Source organism: Pteropus vampyrus, unplaced genomic scaffold (assembly GCF_000151845.1).
Source record: "Pteropus vampyrus isolate Shadow unplaced genomic scaffold, Pvam_2.0 Scaffold59, whole genome shotgun sequence".
Classification (NCBI taxonomy): domain Eukaryota; kingdom Metazoa; phylum Chordata; class Mammalia; order Chiroptera; family Pteropodidae; genus Pteropus; species Pteropus vampyrus.
The window spans coordinates 3,772,126-3,788,458 of record NW_011888840.1 but is presented as its reverse complement, the minus strand read 5'-3'; the positions used below and the strand labels follow the sequence as shown (position 1 = coordinate 3,788,458).

The 16,333-nt window shown below is 38.3% G+C and overlaps 1 protein-coding gene across 4 annotated transcripts in view; it reads right to left on the bottom strand.

Moving 5' to 3' along the window:
• NSMCE2 (NSE2/MMS21 homolog, SMC5-SMC6 complex SUMO ligase) overlaps positions 1-16,333 on the bottom strand; it is a 221,722-nt gene that overhangs the window by 138,275 nt on the left and 67,114 nt on the right. For all 4 annotated transcript variants that reach the window (XM_023530981.1, XM_011360812.2, XM_011360813.2 and 1 more), the window contains one exon: positions 12,164-12,317. In XM_023530981.1, the coding sequence (XP_023386749.1) occupies positions 12,164-12,317 (154 nt within the window). The remainder of the gene's footprint in view (positions 1-12,163; positions 12,318-16,333) is intronic.

Sequence of the window (16,333 nt, the reverse complement as noted above, 5' to 3'; positions counted from 1 at the left end):
ATTTTGCACACTAATTAAACAAACAATTAGCCTATTTCTCATTATTAGAAATAAAAATAATTATTATAAAGCCACCATACTAAAGCTACCATGAACTGTGCCTCAAATTCCTCCTCCTGCCAAACCACCTTACATGGTAATCTTCCTAATCTCTGCTATCAGATTTGCTCTCCAAATTTCAACTGCTTAAAGGTCCCGCATTATAGATGTCCACTTACTCCGCCGTGGGGAAGACTCCCTGAAGTCAGTGACATCTCTGTTAAGGGAGAAGGATGGAAATGCCGAGCCAAGTGAAGTGAGAGAGGGAGTAAGCAGAACGTTACGCAGGGAGATCGGCAAGTGTGAGAGTCTGGAAGTCAAAGGGAACACAACACCTTTGGGGAATTACAAGTGTCTGAATCGAGGGGCTAGAGAGGAGAGCAGCGAGAAAGTGAAAAAGAAGCCGAGTGCCAGAATGGCTTATTCCAAGAGGCGTTGGGGAAGCCCAAGAAAGGCCATGTGGTGGGCGACCATGACCAGACCTACTTTAGAATGATCAGTCCCTCTGGCAAGAACTGGCGGGAGGCAAGGCTGGAGCCGGAAGTACGTGGGAGGCTACGGATAAAACTGCAGATGAAGCAGCAGTAGCAGTGAGTGGGAGAAGGAAGTGGAGACGGGACTGGGAGAGGTTTTTGGGAATGGACGGCATATCTTGATAACTGGCGGAAGATTCTTTCCTCTTTGTAGGAAAATAGCTTTTTGCTTTTGATAAGTGTAAAGTAAAGCCGCTGTGCTCTGAAGCAGAGGAAAACATACATAAATAAGCTACTACTATATTTTTTTGACTTATAATACTATCAAGTGTAAGATGTATTTTCAACTGGCTACTTCGGGCCTGGGGAATCACTACCACTTAACAGGAGAGATGGAGGTTGTTAAGGCAGATGGTTGTGGGGAGGAATGGAAAATTCCTGAGTCCGACTCGTAAGTGTCCTGCTTTATGCAATCCAAATGAAGTCACCAAATAGTGTCCCCCTAGGGAAAGAGGAAGGAAGTACTTTCCATCAGTAAGCACCCAATGCTCGAACTAGGCAAGGCAGGTTGCCAGAAAGTCTGGGAACCACCTCCAGCCAATTGGCAGCCACATCTGTATTTCGCACATGGTTGCTGCCCAGGTCTGCCCGAGTGAGGGCACAATGCCTTACCCTACCCTCTCATTCCCAGGACTGGTGTGTGTCAAACTATCTGCCAGGGAATAGTTGTCCCATGGGAAAAAAACAAAGATTCCATAAACTAGGTTTTCATCCCCTTTTGTAGTCTTCCATTCATTCCCAAAATTGTAGGATGCACCGGTCCCATGCCAGGTGTTATTCTAGGCACTGCGGAAGGTATCGATCAAGGCAGACAAGTACCTGCTCTCACTGAACTGACATTCTAGCCAAACGCAAACTACATAATAAAGACTAAGGGATCCCACGGTAAAGAAAATTAATTAATTTATCTGACTGTGAAAACTTGATTATTTTATTTTTCAAAACAAATTCCCTACATTTATTTTGGAAAACTCTACTCAATACCTTTCATCAACCCTCACCCCATACTCTCATTTCTTCTCCAAATTCTGCACGGTAAGTTTGAAGACCCTGCAATTTCAAGTGACCAGTATCCTGTTTCTCTCGCTCTCAAGACATTAATTACTTGCCTATGTTCCTTGTGCCTAGCACAGTGCTCTGCATATAGGAAGTGCCCGTTCATGAAAATATATAATTGGAAATAAGTCATCAGGTGATTAAGAAAAAAAATCTAACTAAATAGCTGGGCTGAAACAGCAGAGCTGCTTCTCTCCAATTAAATCTAGTGTATATAAGAGAAACCCTAATATAGAAAAGACTCAAACAGCCTCTGGTGATAAATACAACTCCATTACATCTGTCCCATTACATTTGCTCATAATCAATATACTTCACCACAGGATGGTTCGTTATGTGAATAGTGCTATTCCTGACACTTCATTCTCTGATTTCCTATCAAGAAAAGGTTACCAAAACCTTTTATATTATACTGAAAAATGATTTGTTACCTAATCAACATTTTTTTGTTCATACCCTGTTCACGAAAGCACATTTCATACCTATGTGACAGTCTAGTAATACTTTATCCTTCACTAAAAATCTCTTAATGCTTTAAAAAAATAACTAAAACACTCTGAGCTTGTTTCCTTGCACTTGAGAATTTATGCCAACTGCCAATAACTTATAAAACGTATGTTCTTTGAAGTAAAAACAATTAAATGCCTTTAAGCAAGCTAAAAAAGATGAGGTAACTAATGTTTGGGAGTATACTACAGTTTATAAAACACTTTCGCTTTTCTTTTTTAACTATCTGATTTAACCCTTACACAACTCTGTGGGTTAAGGAGCATATCTTGTTAACTGGATAAAGATTTACAGAAGATTTACTTTAGTGAAAAGTAAAATTCCATTGATTTGATCAAAAACCCACAAACTGCTAGTTGGATGAGCCAGAATCTGAACTTGTATATTCTGATTCCAAATTTCAGGATCTTTCCATGGCTTAGACAGTCTCTGTCTTTTAACACTGTTATCGAAATATCTCGGTGATCACATAAATGAGTTTAAAAATGATCGAGAAAATAGGATTTCATGACCAATATAAATTTTAACAAATGCAAGGCAGATAACTCTGAAGGACAGTACTTGAAGATAACAAATACGCACGTATGATTATTATCGAGGCTATCAAATATGCGTATGAATAAATACCTTTGTTTTAGAGCTCTTAAGGAACATACCACATTTCCACTTAAGTAAAGCAAAGTGAGTAGATGCTAACTAGGTGTGCCAAAGATCAGAATGTCAGCTCCATGAGCACAGGGATTTGTGTATTTTGTTCACTCCTGTACTGCCAGCACACCTGATAAACACTTGTTGAATGAATGCTAAGTACAACATGGAATATAAAAAAGAGACTCCCAGACATAGGAGAATAAAGTTAGTTTGTATTAAAACCTAGGACGCTAAGTACAGTTTAATTCTTTAGGGAATTATTGAGTAACGTGTGCCTATAATTATGCTGTGTATGTATGGATCTTCTCTCTTAGCTAATCAACTACATGAGATCTGGAATTAGAGTCAGATTTGTATCCTCTAGAATATCTAGTTAGATAACTTTTCGTAGATTAGTTATTTTCAACCCTGAATGTACATTAGCATAACCTGAGGAACTTACCCCACCAGACACCAACTAAGTCTGAATCTCTGGGGCTGGGGTGGAGCTCTGATTTTACTTTTAAGGTTTATGTTGACACTGACATCCAGTGATGAGAGAGTACCAACCACTATTGTAAACCAATGGTTTTCAAATTTTCAAACTCTGGTGTACCAGAGAATCACCTGGAGGGCTTGTTAAAATTCAGCCCCACTCCCAGAGCCTCGGATTCAGTAGGTTTGGGGTAGCCCCTGAAAATCTGCATTTTCAATAAGTTTCCAGGTGATGATAATGCTGCTGGTGTAGGAACCACACTTGGAGAACCACTGTTTCAGACCATCTACAATGTTTCTTGAATGAATGAAATAATAAATGCAGGAGACACACAAATAGAAAAACATGAACATTATAGGAAAAATTTAAATATAAAAACTGAACTTCACGCTCAACATTATTGGTCATTAGGAAAATGTAAATTAAACCCACAATGAGATATCACTGCATACTTACTAGAATGGTTAAAATTAAAAACAAAATCAAAATGTCCAAGTGATGGTGAGGGGACATAGCACCTACCACTCTCACACACTGCTGGCGGGAATGCAAAATGGAATGCCACAGTGGAAAACAGTCTGTCAGTTTCTTGTAAGTTAATATACTTACCATATGAGCCAGCAACCCCATCCCATCCATACCTGGAAATTTATCCAAGAGAAATTAAAACATACATTCACATAAAAACCTGTAGATGACTGTTTATAACAGCTTTATTCATAATGGCCCTAAGCAGGGAACTACTAAAATGTCCTTCGGCTGGTGTCTGGATAAATAAACTATGGTACATCCATAGGATGGAAAGCAATACTACTCAGCAACACAATGCAACAAGCTGATGATATTGCTCAGTGAAAGAAGCCACTTAAAAGGCTACATACTGTACGATTCCGAGTATGCAACATTCTGGAAAAGTTAAAACTATGGAGAAAACAAAACAGTGGTTGGCAGGGACTGGAAATGAGGGAGGTGTTGGCTATGAAGGGCACCCAATATATACATCCAGCAACTATAAAATGTAAAGCATTCTAACCTCAGAAATTAATAACTTGACAAGATAATTACTTTCTTAAGTGTGATGTACATCGTCCCCAGGACACTTAAGATTTGGTCTTCCTATTCTAGGTTCAGGCTGCTTTCTGAGCACAGATGGCATCACACTCTCTCAAAATAAGCCACCATGAGAGAAACACCCATAGCTCACAGTTTGTGTTTAAACTTGCCGCTGACTCATTTCTTCCTTGATAACTGAACCTTTCTTTCCCAATAACTTTAATTATAGCCATCTCTCATTCTACAGCTTCCCCTTTCCTCGGGAACGTGTTTGTTATCCTTGTGACCTCCTGACTGTGAGACACTGGGTAAATATGTCACTTCCAAGATTCAGTCTGCTAAAAAGAGAACCTGCATTTTTCATGCATTCCTCTCCTGCACGTGGATGTCGGGAACACTGAGAGAGATGATGTATGTGCATGGGATTATTGTTGTTACGCTTGAAATAAACTTCATGGAATTTGTTCTAAACTTGTAATGCAATGAATGTCCTACTCCTGTCTGCCATATCATAGCAACTATTCATACCGGAAACAGCATTCTTAGGCACTATTTATTGAATTTTTTGGTACTGCCAACACCATGGAATCTGGGAAAGGAGGACGTGGTTTTAAGTTTCCCTCTGTAACTTACTTTGTGACCCTGAGCAAACCACTTAGCTTTTATGAGTCTCACTTCTTTATCTATAAAACGGGACTACAACTTCATGTTTTTCTAGTGGCTACTTAGAAGGCAAGATGAAGCACACATAAACTGCTACATAACGTCTGATCTAATTCCTATTCCCCGGTCTCTGAACAGAAGCACCCAGCACGAGACTCTGTCTCAGCTAGGCAAAGCGGACACCCTAGTGTCACTGGCACACATCAGTGCAGATCTACGGGAGACCCGAATAAACTGTCCACTACTCAGGAGTCCTACGACCGATCAGTTTTTCAAGAGATAAATGACGTACCTGAGTTGAGATAAAAGAAGACCGTGGGAGTGTTTTCCAGAGGTGTCACAGTGTGTAGGGAAAATGACACATGCGTTGGTGTTACCCGAACCGGGCCTGGAATTTCAGCACTTATGATCTTAGGGAAGTTATATGGCCTCTCTCTGCATATTTTCTAACCTATAAAATGGGTCTAGTTGTCCCATAGAGTTGTGAGAAATCAACAATCATGTATATAAAGGATTAAGTACCAGACCCCGTGCATAGGTAGGCACTCAAGCAAACAACGCCCGTAGTTATTCATTAATTCAATAAGATGTACTAGGCACCATACAAAGCCTGGCTATTCCCTTTATTATTACTACTTTCTTAGAGGGCTAACACAGACCCCAGGCGAAGGCAGAGTGGATGGACATCTTCATTGCTTATTAGGGCATGTAGAAAAGCTCATTTCCCGCTACCAAAGAGCTCCTTGATAGAGTAAAGCCTTGACTAAAATTCCAACATGGCAGAGTCAGTCAAATTAGAATTAATCTTTTTTCTTTGCTTACTCAATTATTATTTGGTACCCCAATCTGCTTTAAAATGTAAACATTTATGGGAAGTAACAACTTTATAAAACAGAAGAGGGAGGATAATCACAACTCTCCCCAGTGCCCTCTCGCTGCCCTGGCATCTCCTGCCTTCTGTTTACCAGCTTCATAACCTTAGGCATATCACTTGACTTCTCTGAAGCAGCTTCATCATTATGATGGGAATAGTACCATTTAGCTTCAATGAAGACATACAGGAAAGAGAAACTGTATAGGGTGGGGAACACAAAGAAAGCAGAAGGGAGGAAAGAGACACAAAAAAGTCAGAAAGATACGGACTCAGAGAAGAGGAAGAGGGAGAGAGGTAAATATACTAAGAATTAAAAATTTGCACAGGGCAGAAATTTCACTCATTGAGCATAAATCCCCAGGCCAGAGATATAATTCAGACTAAGAAAGTCAGTCTCTGCTATGAAACTTCTGATTTTTAGCATTTTCCCACAATCAATGGTCACCCAGCAAGTGAATGGTGATGGCTTTATCTACACTACCATGGAAAAAACGAAGAGCAGCTGAGGGCCACGGAGATGATAAAACTGTCTACAGAAGAGCCAGAAAACGTAATTTTTCATAAATTTGCTTAAATGTTCTAAGCAGTCACACTTAAAAGAGTGATACTTAATTCCTGAGCATGATGTTACTACGGTATTAAAAACTGTATTTTACTATACACACTATACATTTGTACCAACATATCACTGTAAAGGGTTCTATACATATGATCATATATATATTGACTTTTTGGAGTAATTTAAAGGATTTTCAAAGACCATATAAGTTGTTAACCTTTGCTGCTGATTTTTGATCCCAACCCTAGAAATGCTAATTTCCTTTCTCATTCTCTTCTTTACTGATGACACATTATTGAAGGGAAAAGGAGTTTTATCATCAGACTCGCCTTAACTAGGTTCTGATCCTCTTTTTCTAGTTGAGTAATTCTGTTCTGTTAATATTACCTGAGCTCTGAGTATGTGAGGAATGAAAGGCACATAGAGATGACTAAGAAATTATTCCTGTCTTAAATAGTTTTGGGCTTCAGTTACTTGCAGGCCATAAACACGCACTACTTGGATAGACAGTTACGTCTTATGACAAAGAGATTTACGTGTTGAGGGGTATCAGGATTAAGTCAGGCCGGTCAACACTGCGTGGTTTAAATGCACTCAACATATTTCTAGGCAAAGCCAAACATTTCCCTCTTTGTTTCTTCATCTCTTTCTTTCCAGGTTTCAAAACTCACACACGCCTTCTTAATCTTCTCTATAAACCCCACAGTTCACCTGCATCTGGTGTAGGGGCTCCCATACCTGGCTCCATGTGCTTTTCAATACAACCCACCATGCTCAATCCACTGGTAATTGGCCAAACTAATACTGATGTCTCTCGTTAAGTCCAACACCAAAAAACGGTATGAGAAGGTAAAATCAAAGGTCATAAACTGGAACTTTTGTTTGCATGGTGTTTTAAAAGTCTAGTAACAAATAAATAATCTGCAAGATTTCTGAATCTTCCAAAAGAAGCTGGCAACACGGGGTCCACGCTCACTCATGTCAGCGACAGACCAGCACAGCTAGCTGGTGCCTCCTTCGGATAGGGCATAAGATCTCATGTCTCTGAAGGTTCTTCTGAAGACTCTGGTGACCATCAAGGACCTGGGCTATAGGTACCAAATGCCTAGACCTCATGCTGGAGGAGCTCAAGGAATACAGCAGTAAGCAAAACGCAAGTCCCTGCTCTCATGGAACTACATTGTGGTGTGAAACAGATGCTGAATGAAAGGGAAAATCGACCCACTAGGTACAGTAGAGTCAAGGTGTTTAATGTTCCCGTGGAATTCCCTATTCAATGTGAGCGACGTGAATGGCCACTCCTTATTTTCAGTTTTGAGATCTAGACTGAGCATGCTTAAAGGAAAGGTACACAGTTATTTTGTGACTCTACATAATTATAAGATTACAGTGTAAATTCATACATACATATCTCGAATACATATGTCATTGTCACTGAAACTGATTTCTAAGTTTCAGTGACAAATATCTCCATCTCATTTTCTGCATATTTCACATCTGACCTAAATATACTGTTACATCTGTGATGAATACCTTCAGATTAGCAAACTTGCACTTAAAAAGACATGCTCTCCTTTATGCTTAACATTTAACTGTACCAACAGAATTACATTGTATATTAGATTACCTCAACACTGAAGATCTCAGATTCAGTCAATTCTATTTTTGACCATGAAGCGAAGCCCTTATGTTCTGAAGGTTTCTAAGAATCAATTCTTGTCTAATGCTCTCAATTTCTGCCTTGCTAACCTGCACTAAAACTTTTGAAGCCTGCTAATGAGATAACAGGCAAATGAATAAAGCACATCAGAAAGACTGCTTGATGACTTGAGAAAGTGTCTATACGGAGGTGTCTGCACATTCTCATTAAGTTCTACCATACTGCCTCCTTCCCCCCACAATCCTTCGGCACACTCTCTGCTGCTGGGCCTGGACCCAACCTCAGAACCTTCTTGAACATATAGCTCCAGGCAGCCCCTGTTCATTGACGGGGAATATTTGTCACCCGTATGAAATCTGCATTCCTATTCTGACTCTTCGTTTAGGTCCCGCGTTATAGAGTATTTGTTTCTAACATTCTTTGCTTTAGAGTTCACATTTGTTAGTAATGGTTCTCACGTTATTTCATGTTTGTATATTTTGTATTCTCCAAGTACCGGGACTCTGCCTTTTATTTATCTCAGATCACCAACTGTAATGATTCATACACAGTAGGCACTCAAAGTGTTCTGAATATACCTGAGACAAATGTATGAGACTTAGTAAAAAAAAAAAAAAAAAAAAAAAAGGAAGAAAGAAAGAAAGAAAGGAAAAAAAAAAAACAGAAAAAAGAAACTCAAGTTAAAAAACAAAAAACAAAAAACAAAAAAACTGCCCTTGTTTCTGATTATGGTTTGGACCAGGAGGTTAGTAAACTTTTTCTGTAAAGAGCCAGATAACAAGTGCTATAAGCTTTGTGGGTCAGATGGTCTCTGATGCAGCACTCAACTCTGCCATTGCAGCGTAAACACCTACTGACAATATGCAAATGAAAAAGCATGTCTAACAGCCAATATAACTTTATAGACTCTGAAATCTGAATTTTATATAATTTTCACGTGTCGCAGAAGATTGCTCTTCTCTTGATCTTCCCCCCCCCCCAAACGATTAAAAATTATAAAAGCCATTCTTAACTTGCAGGCCATAGAAAAAGAAGAGGCAGACTGAATTTGGCTCACAGGACAGAGTTTAGTGACTCTGGCCTAGATCTGCGGTTCTCAAAGTGAGAATTTCTGGTGGTCTGCAAGATCCTTTCAGCAAATCTAACTTCCTAAGTGTGAGGCCAGATTTTCTGTGTACTTCAAACAAAACAATGTGCTACAAGAGACTGAAAACAGAAGCAAATGCGAAGAGCCAGCCATCTTCACTAAGGCAGAAGCTGAGGAGACTGGCGAAAGTGTAAAACAATGCCACTCTTCTCACTGATTTTTCTTTACGTTTCGAAAATATATTCTTGTATTTCATAACGCTATTTATGTTAACATGTCATGGATTTATTATTGATTTTTAAGTGGATTAATATTGTTTAAATTCCTCAAGTGTTGATTTCTAATATGATAAATGTCAACAGCTATAACCCATGGGAACAAGTCCTCTGGAGGCCCTAAGTAAATTTTAAGAATGTAGAGGGATCTTGAGAGGAGACAGTTTGCGAACTAGCGGCTGACCACAGCCAGGCTGACTCATTCCTGCCGACAGAGAGCGCCCAGGCGGCAGGCGGGGACCTTCCTCAGGCCCACCAGATAGACCACCTGATTTCAACCTGTAGCTTCCTGACGTTTCTTTGATTAGATCCCGATTTGGTAAAATTTAATTTCAGGCAATTTATGTTCTTGCATAATAAAGCTGGTGAAGACATGATGGTTATTCCCATGGGGGGGCGGGGGGGTGGGGGGGCGCGTGTGTGGGAGCCCTTCAGATACGTGCAGACCATAAAAACACTTCAGCCCTTACTTTGCCAAAATAGGCAACTTGAAGCAAGTATCTCTCCTTGGCTAATATTTTCCAATTAAAAAAAAAAAATTATTGTAATTCTTTGCCTCCATGAGAACAGACCTCAAACAAACAGATTACAGTGGCTCCTTTATAAGTCACGGTCCCTTGAACCTGCCTCCACAAACACTGTGGGAGCCCGGTGCTAGTCGGCACCCTCACAGCTGCATTAAATCTAAGGAAGTAAAGTCTGCTAGTCATGGTGCAAGTTTAGTTGATAGAGCTAATAATAATGCACAAAAATTACATTTTGCAAGTGAGGGATACACATCTTTGAGACAGTATTACTATTTTGCTTATTATTTAAGATTTAAAATCTTTTTAAAAGACTATTTTAAGAGAAAAAGAAAGAAAAGTTGTCTTGAATTCCAGTGTTACCATATACTGAGAAACTTTATATAAGGAAGCATTTCTTTCAATGTAAGTTTACTTTGTCATAGGTTTAACTGTCTATCCAAATAATGTGTACTGCTGGCCTGGAGAATTCTGGCCCCCACCCGCACAATTTTAGAGACAACTAAACAATAGCTATGATCTCCAACATTTATCATTTTGTTGAATTATATATTATTAATTAGGAAGTGTTTCCCCACAAGTATATGATTTTAAATATCTTTACAGTTCTCTCTTATAGGATAATAACTTTATAAACAATAATGGAGGAAGAAAAAATTTATATTTTGGATATGTATCCTTCAATCTGTTTTATAAAATACCTAAAATATCAGGAATTATGGTCGGAAGCTAAATGTGCTATAGTTTGTGATTAACTGTCTCCAAGTAATCAAATAAAACACATTTGGCTACTTTGACCAACACCAAAACTGAAATTTACTAGCATCTTTAAGATCAGAAAACTACTAGCAAATATCACCTGTTTGGGGGATTATTACCCATTTGAGGGAACAGTGAAAATTATATTAGAAAAGATTTTGGCAGCTGTGATGTTCGATGAAGAACAGAAAATAGACTTAAAATGTGGAGAAAGTGCTTAGTGTTTAAATCTACAGTAAAAGCAAAAGTCTCACCATGATTGCAAAACATTCCAAATTGTGAAACTTAATTTGTAAAATAGACAGAAATAAAGCAGCTTCCTCAGTTATTTTTGAGATCTCAGCATCAATTCAAAGAAAATGCTTATATTTAAAATAAAGCCTATTTCAAAATATGAATCTCTATACCAAGTACAAATAAGGACATAAAATAAATTTGCATCTCATATCATGCAACATTCCTCCTGTTCCACATGTATTCAAATGAAAGTGATGTGAAACTTAAGTTAAAAAAAAAAGTTATCTGCTTCATTATTTAATTCTTTAAGCAATAAAAGAACCTTGAGTTGAAAAAAAAGAACGGCAATTGATATGAAAGTAAAAGAATCAAATTACATAAATGTTATGTGAACTACATGACAAAATTTAAAAAACGTGTACTTCGCTGTGTAGAAAAGATACATTATTTCCGGCCAATACTGTCTACAAAATTCTTTTTGTAAAATTAATCATTTTCCCTACTCTCATTTTTAAATCAAAATTACGTCAATTAAGAAACCTGAGTATAATAAAGTTGATGAGGAAGGCAAAATTTCAAAATCATATGTAATTTATACTACAACAAATATCGAAGGGATTCGTAAACGATATAAATGTCTAACCAACTATGCTGTAAACCTGAAACTAATATAAAATAATACTGAACGTCAACGGTAATTGGAAAAAAAAAAAAAAAAAGAAGGGATTTATAGAATTCTGATCCATATCTGAGAGGAAGGAAAAAAACAGCCTGAGAAAACACTGTTCCTGCTATTCCAAAGCAACAAAACCAGAATCAAAATATGGTCATTTTAAAGCTTGGCACAGCAGTTTAAAATTTGAAAAACACCGTTTTTATTTTAATAAAATCATTTTCAGTTTTCTTTTATTTTCCCAATTCCCCTCCTCGGCAGAAGGACAACACAGTGTAAATTCCTGTAGTTGGTGGGGAATTTTCTCAGCACTTTGTGGAAACTGTTGGCTTTCAGAAACAAACAGGCTGATGTGAACCAAAGGTTAGACAAAACACAGAATTGCAACAACAATCAAAAAGCCATTTAGAAAGAGGATCAAGCCAAGCAGATAAGCACACTTTACATCACCAACTCCCTGGGACTGCTCAAGTCGGCTCCCTCATTTCAAAAAGCCAAAGCAAAGCAAAGCAAAGCAAAGCAAAGCATGCTGACTTACATTGCTTCTTTAGTTCTTTCAGCTGTTGTTTAAATTGTACAAATTTTTCATTATTTTGAAAGTCTGCATCGGAATTCTTATTCTGTAAAGCCAAAAATTTCTTCTCCACTAATAATTTCAGATCTGGTATTTTTTCTGGACGTTCCTCTTTTACCTGAGGAAGATAATAATAAAACTATATTAGTTAAATGTTTAATAGTTAAATAACACAGTTGCGTAACATTATTTTTATCTCGTTTCATGCAAATAAATATATAATGAGGTAGAAAACAGAATCCTCCCAACAGAGAGCCAAAGAGGATGGGACTTGTTCCAGAACTGGCTGCTGGTGAATAATGGAGGGAGGGAATCATTCACCCCATCCGCTCATCGCTTTCTCAAACTGCCCCTTCAGTGCCCTAGCAACTTGCTGTCTCCTGACAACTACTGGAGGAAAACGTCACACCAGCTAAACTCCTGGGTCCTTCACTTCACCACCACTACTTCTTCCTTGAACCCAGGTCTGCTCAGACCCTTCTCCTCTTCCCCACGTGGTTATTCCATCCTTCATTCTTATCACTCCTCAGCTCTCCCCTCTGCCTCAGCAGGTTACGAGTGGCTTCGACTTTACAAAAGAAGTTGAGACTTTAACCTTGAACTTCACCATCTGCTACCACAGCAAGGAATAAGTGCCCTCTATTCTGTTCAAAGCTAAACTCTTGATCTATGTTCCTCCTCCCAATATTTTATTATAAAATTTTCAAACATGCAGAAAATGTTAAGAATTGTATTTTACTATTCATCCACCTCCTAGATGCCAGGATTAACATTTTGCTATGTCTGCTTTATCATGTATCTATTCATCTATCTTTCCCTCCATCCATCCTAAACTTTGTATTTAAGTTTGTTCTTAATTCCATCTTCTTCATCTCCTTCAGAACAAGCTTTCCCTCGCTCTAAGCTCTTTTCCCCAAAATCTTTAATTTGGCTCTTTACTCCCATATTTAAGAACCGATCTCTTTAATCTCTGCCCACTCCCTTCAGGTATTTTCTTCCTTATAGTCCAGCCCCTTGGGGAAAAAAGTCATCTATACCCACTGTTTCTACTTCCTCATCCTCAGTCCTCAGCCGATACAATCAAGCTGCTGGCTCTTCCACTTCAGTGCAACTGCACGTCTTCAGGCCTTCACAGTGGGTCCCTTGAATCACTGGCCTCTTCCTGATGCTTCTGCCACTAAGCAAAATTCACCAAAGTCTCCCATATGCCCCAATATGTCTTAGAGAGACTTCTTCCACAAGCCCAGTAATACTCAATTGCATTTTTTATGTTTCTTTCCCCTAATAAAATGTAAACTCTGAAAGATGTCTGATTTATCACTGTGTTACCAGCACCGCGTACATAGAAAGTAGCACTCAATATATATGTACTCAATGTATTTCAAAAAAATTAATGTTATTTGCTCCAAATATACTTACCCACTAAAACTCATAATTTATCAACTGTTATTAGTAGAGCACATAATACAATTTCTAAGCTGGAAGACAACTTAGTGATCATCTAGTCTTGATATCTATCTTCTCCAGTTTCGTAAATAAAATGATATAGAAAAAAGTTAAATGACTTATCTATGATCATCCAGTTAGAGGAAATGCTAAGACTATATGATAGATATAAAAAATTCTTGTTTTTGGTTCTGGTCAGTGGGATATAATTCTGATCTCTCTGAATTTGAGTATCAACGCATAGCAAAGCATATTAATTGATATGCTTAGATTACCCTTTGTCATGGAGATAAGAATTATATAATCTTTTGCTTAATTGTTATGCATTTTAACTAGCTAAATCGAAAGTGAAAATTAAGCATAAAACCAGCATGCCTAAATTTATATTTATATTAGAGTGAAGAAACTGACTGTGTTCTCACTATACTGATGAAAGCGCTGGATCTATCATCAAAGAGAGTTGTGAAAAATGGAGAGGCTTTAATGCCAAGTCTTATACATAATTAAAAATTTAAAATAAGCCCTGTAAGGCTAAAGAACCAATAAAGCTCAGTTTGAAACAAAGGGAAAAAAAAGAAGGTAGAAAGGCAATTTAACAAGGCCTTATGTCTCAAGAATAAGAGCTATTATTCATGGTGACTAGCTATCCTCTACCTCTACACGGGACAGAACAAGATGAAACAAATTCAAGATGGTAGCACGAAGAGTTCAGAACAGATACGGAAAATAAATTATGAGTTCTTAGAAAAGAATTATAGTCTCCGGATTTATAAAATAAAATCGACTACTCACGTCTGCCCGAGATGTTAATGGTAACATTACAGGCAGGCCTACAGATGAACTTGCCCGAGGTCTTTAATGAGTATGAAATCATTATTACATCTGGGACAATCAGAAAAAGATCTGATCTGAGCAGATGGTCAGTAAATGCAAATATTCTTTTCCAATGAAGTCTCTCACTCACTCAACACACTAAGTTTCCCTAGTTCAAATACAACTACTGCCGAGGAGTTAGACAGAATGGGATGGGGAGTGGGGAATGGCGGGAACAGACATTCTGAGGTTCACAACATGGCGACTTGAAATATGACTACGATACCTGAATAAACCAAATTTAGTGATTCAGAGTACTTTTATTCCCCACAGCCTCAAGAGAACTGCTATAAAGCATATAAATTCACGGCTTCTGGAAATCTGATGCTGCGATTGGCATAACTATCCTTTGCAAAGAGAACTTACTGTACCCCAGCTATCAAAACGAGAGTCTGGAAAACATCGAATTCGGTATTTGTTTAAATCAATGCAGTAAGTGGGGATTAACTATATTTTTAATGGTTTCTTGCTCTGTTTCTATCTTCAAGAGAAGGAGAAACATAATCCCAAAAGGGAAAGGAAAATAGCCATCCTTTGTGTAGCTGATTGGGGCAAAGAGACTGTTTATTTCCCTGGTCTGAAAAAGGGAAAAATGGCCCTCTTTTCCTAGGACGAATTTAAAACACCCCAAAGAATTTTGAGATGGGAGGAGAGAATCCATTAGATTCTAGTCCACTCCTTTCCTAAGGATGAAATCCCTAAATACGGGACTTAAAACCTCAGTGAATAAAAAAGCACAGGGTGTATTAGTTTGCTAAGGCTGTCATGAAAAAAGTACCACAGACTGGGTGGCTAAAACAAATGAAATACTTCTCTTACAGATCTGGAGGTTAAAAGTCTGAGACCAAGGTGATAGAAGCATCGGCTTCTTCTGAGGCCTACCTCTTTGGCTCGGAGATGGCCGTCTGCTACCTGTGTCGGCACACGCTCTTCCTTCTGTACGTGTCTGTGTCCAAATTCCCTCTTCTTATAAGGACACCAGTCATATTGGATTAGGATTCATTCCAATGACTTCATTTATGCTTAATGACCTCTTTAAAAGCCCTATCCCCAAAGGCAGTCACATCCTGAGGTATTGGGGATTAGGACTTAAACGTATGAACTCTGGGGCAATACAATTTAGCAAAGACACTGGGTTAATGAATTTTTTTTAAAACAGCTTATAGATTATCCATCTTTACACCATTATAATTTAAAACTGATAGAAACTACTGAGAAGTAAACTTAGCAGACATCATACTTCCATAATGGGAATTTAATACTGCCCTTGGGAGAAAGAAAGTCACATTTTTACGCTCCACCCACTTACCCATCCAGTATTCAGTGAGTGCCCACTATGTGCTAAGCGCTGTAGCTATATAGGACAGAAGACCAGAAAAGTCGATCAAGAGCAGATGGTAAGTAGCTTTGGGAGCCAGGCTATGGAAATGAGAGCTGACCTGACAGGCAGCAGAAAAGACATTAAAAGATTTTGAGGAGTAAAGTAATAATACCATGAGAATTTTAAAAAAATGATTACTATAATTAAAGCATATAAGCTGCACTACGGACAGAGAGGGAGATGGAAGTTATCGCTATACATTAGCCGATGGCAGAGGGACTGGCGACTTGGTCAAATTATGAATGTTATTTTTGAAGCAGAATGAGTGAGTCTTTTTGCGAGAGGAAGGCTGGAACTGACCAGGACTCCACGTTACTGAATATTTAACATGGGCAAATAGTTAAGCGTCATTTTCTTGGGGAAGGAAAGAGCGATCCTGAATGTCTGTATAACATCTAAATGGAGAGATCTAAGCACCTGGAAAGACATTTAAA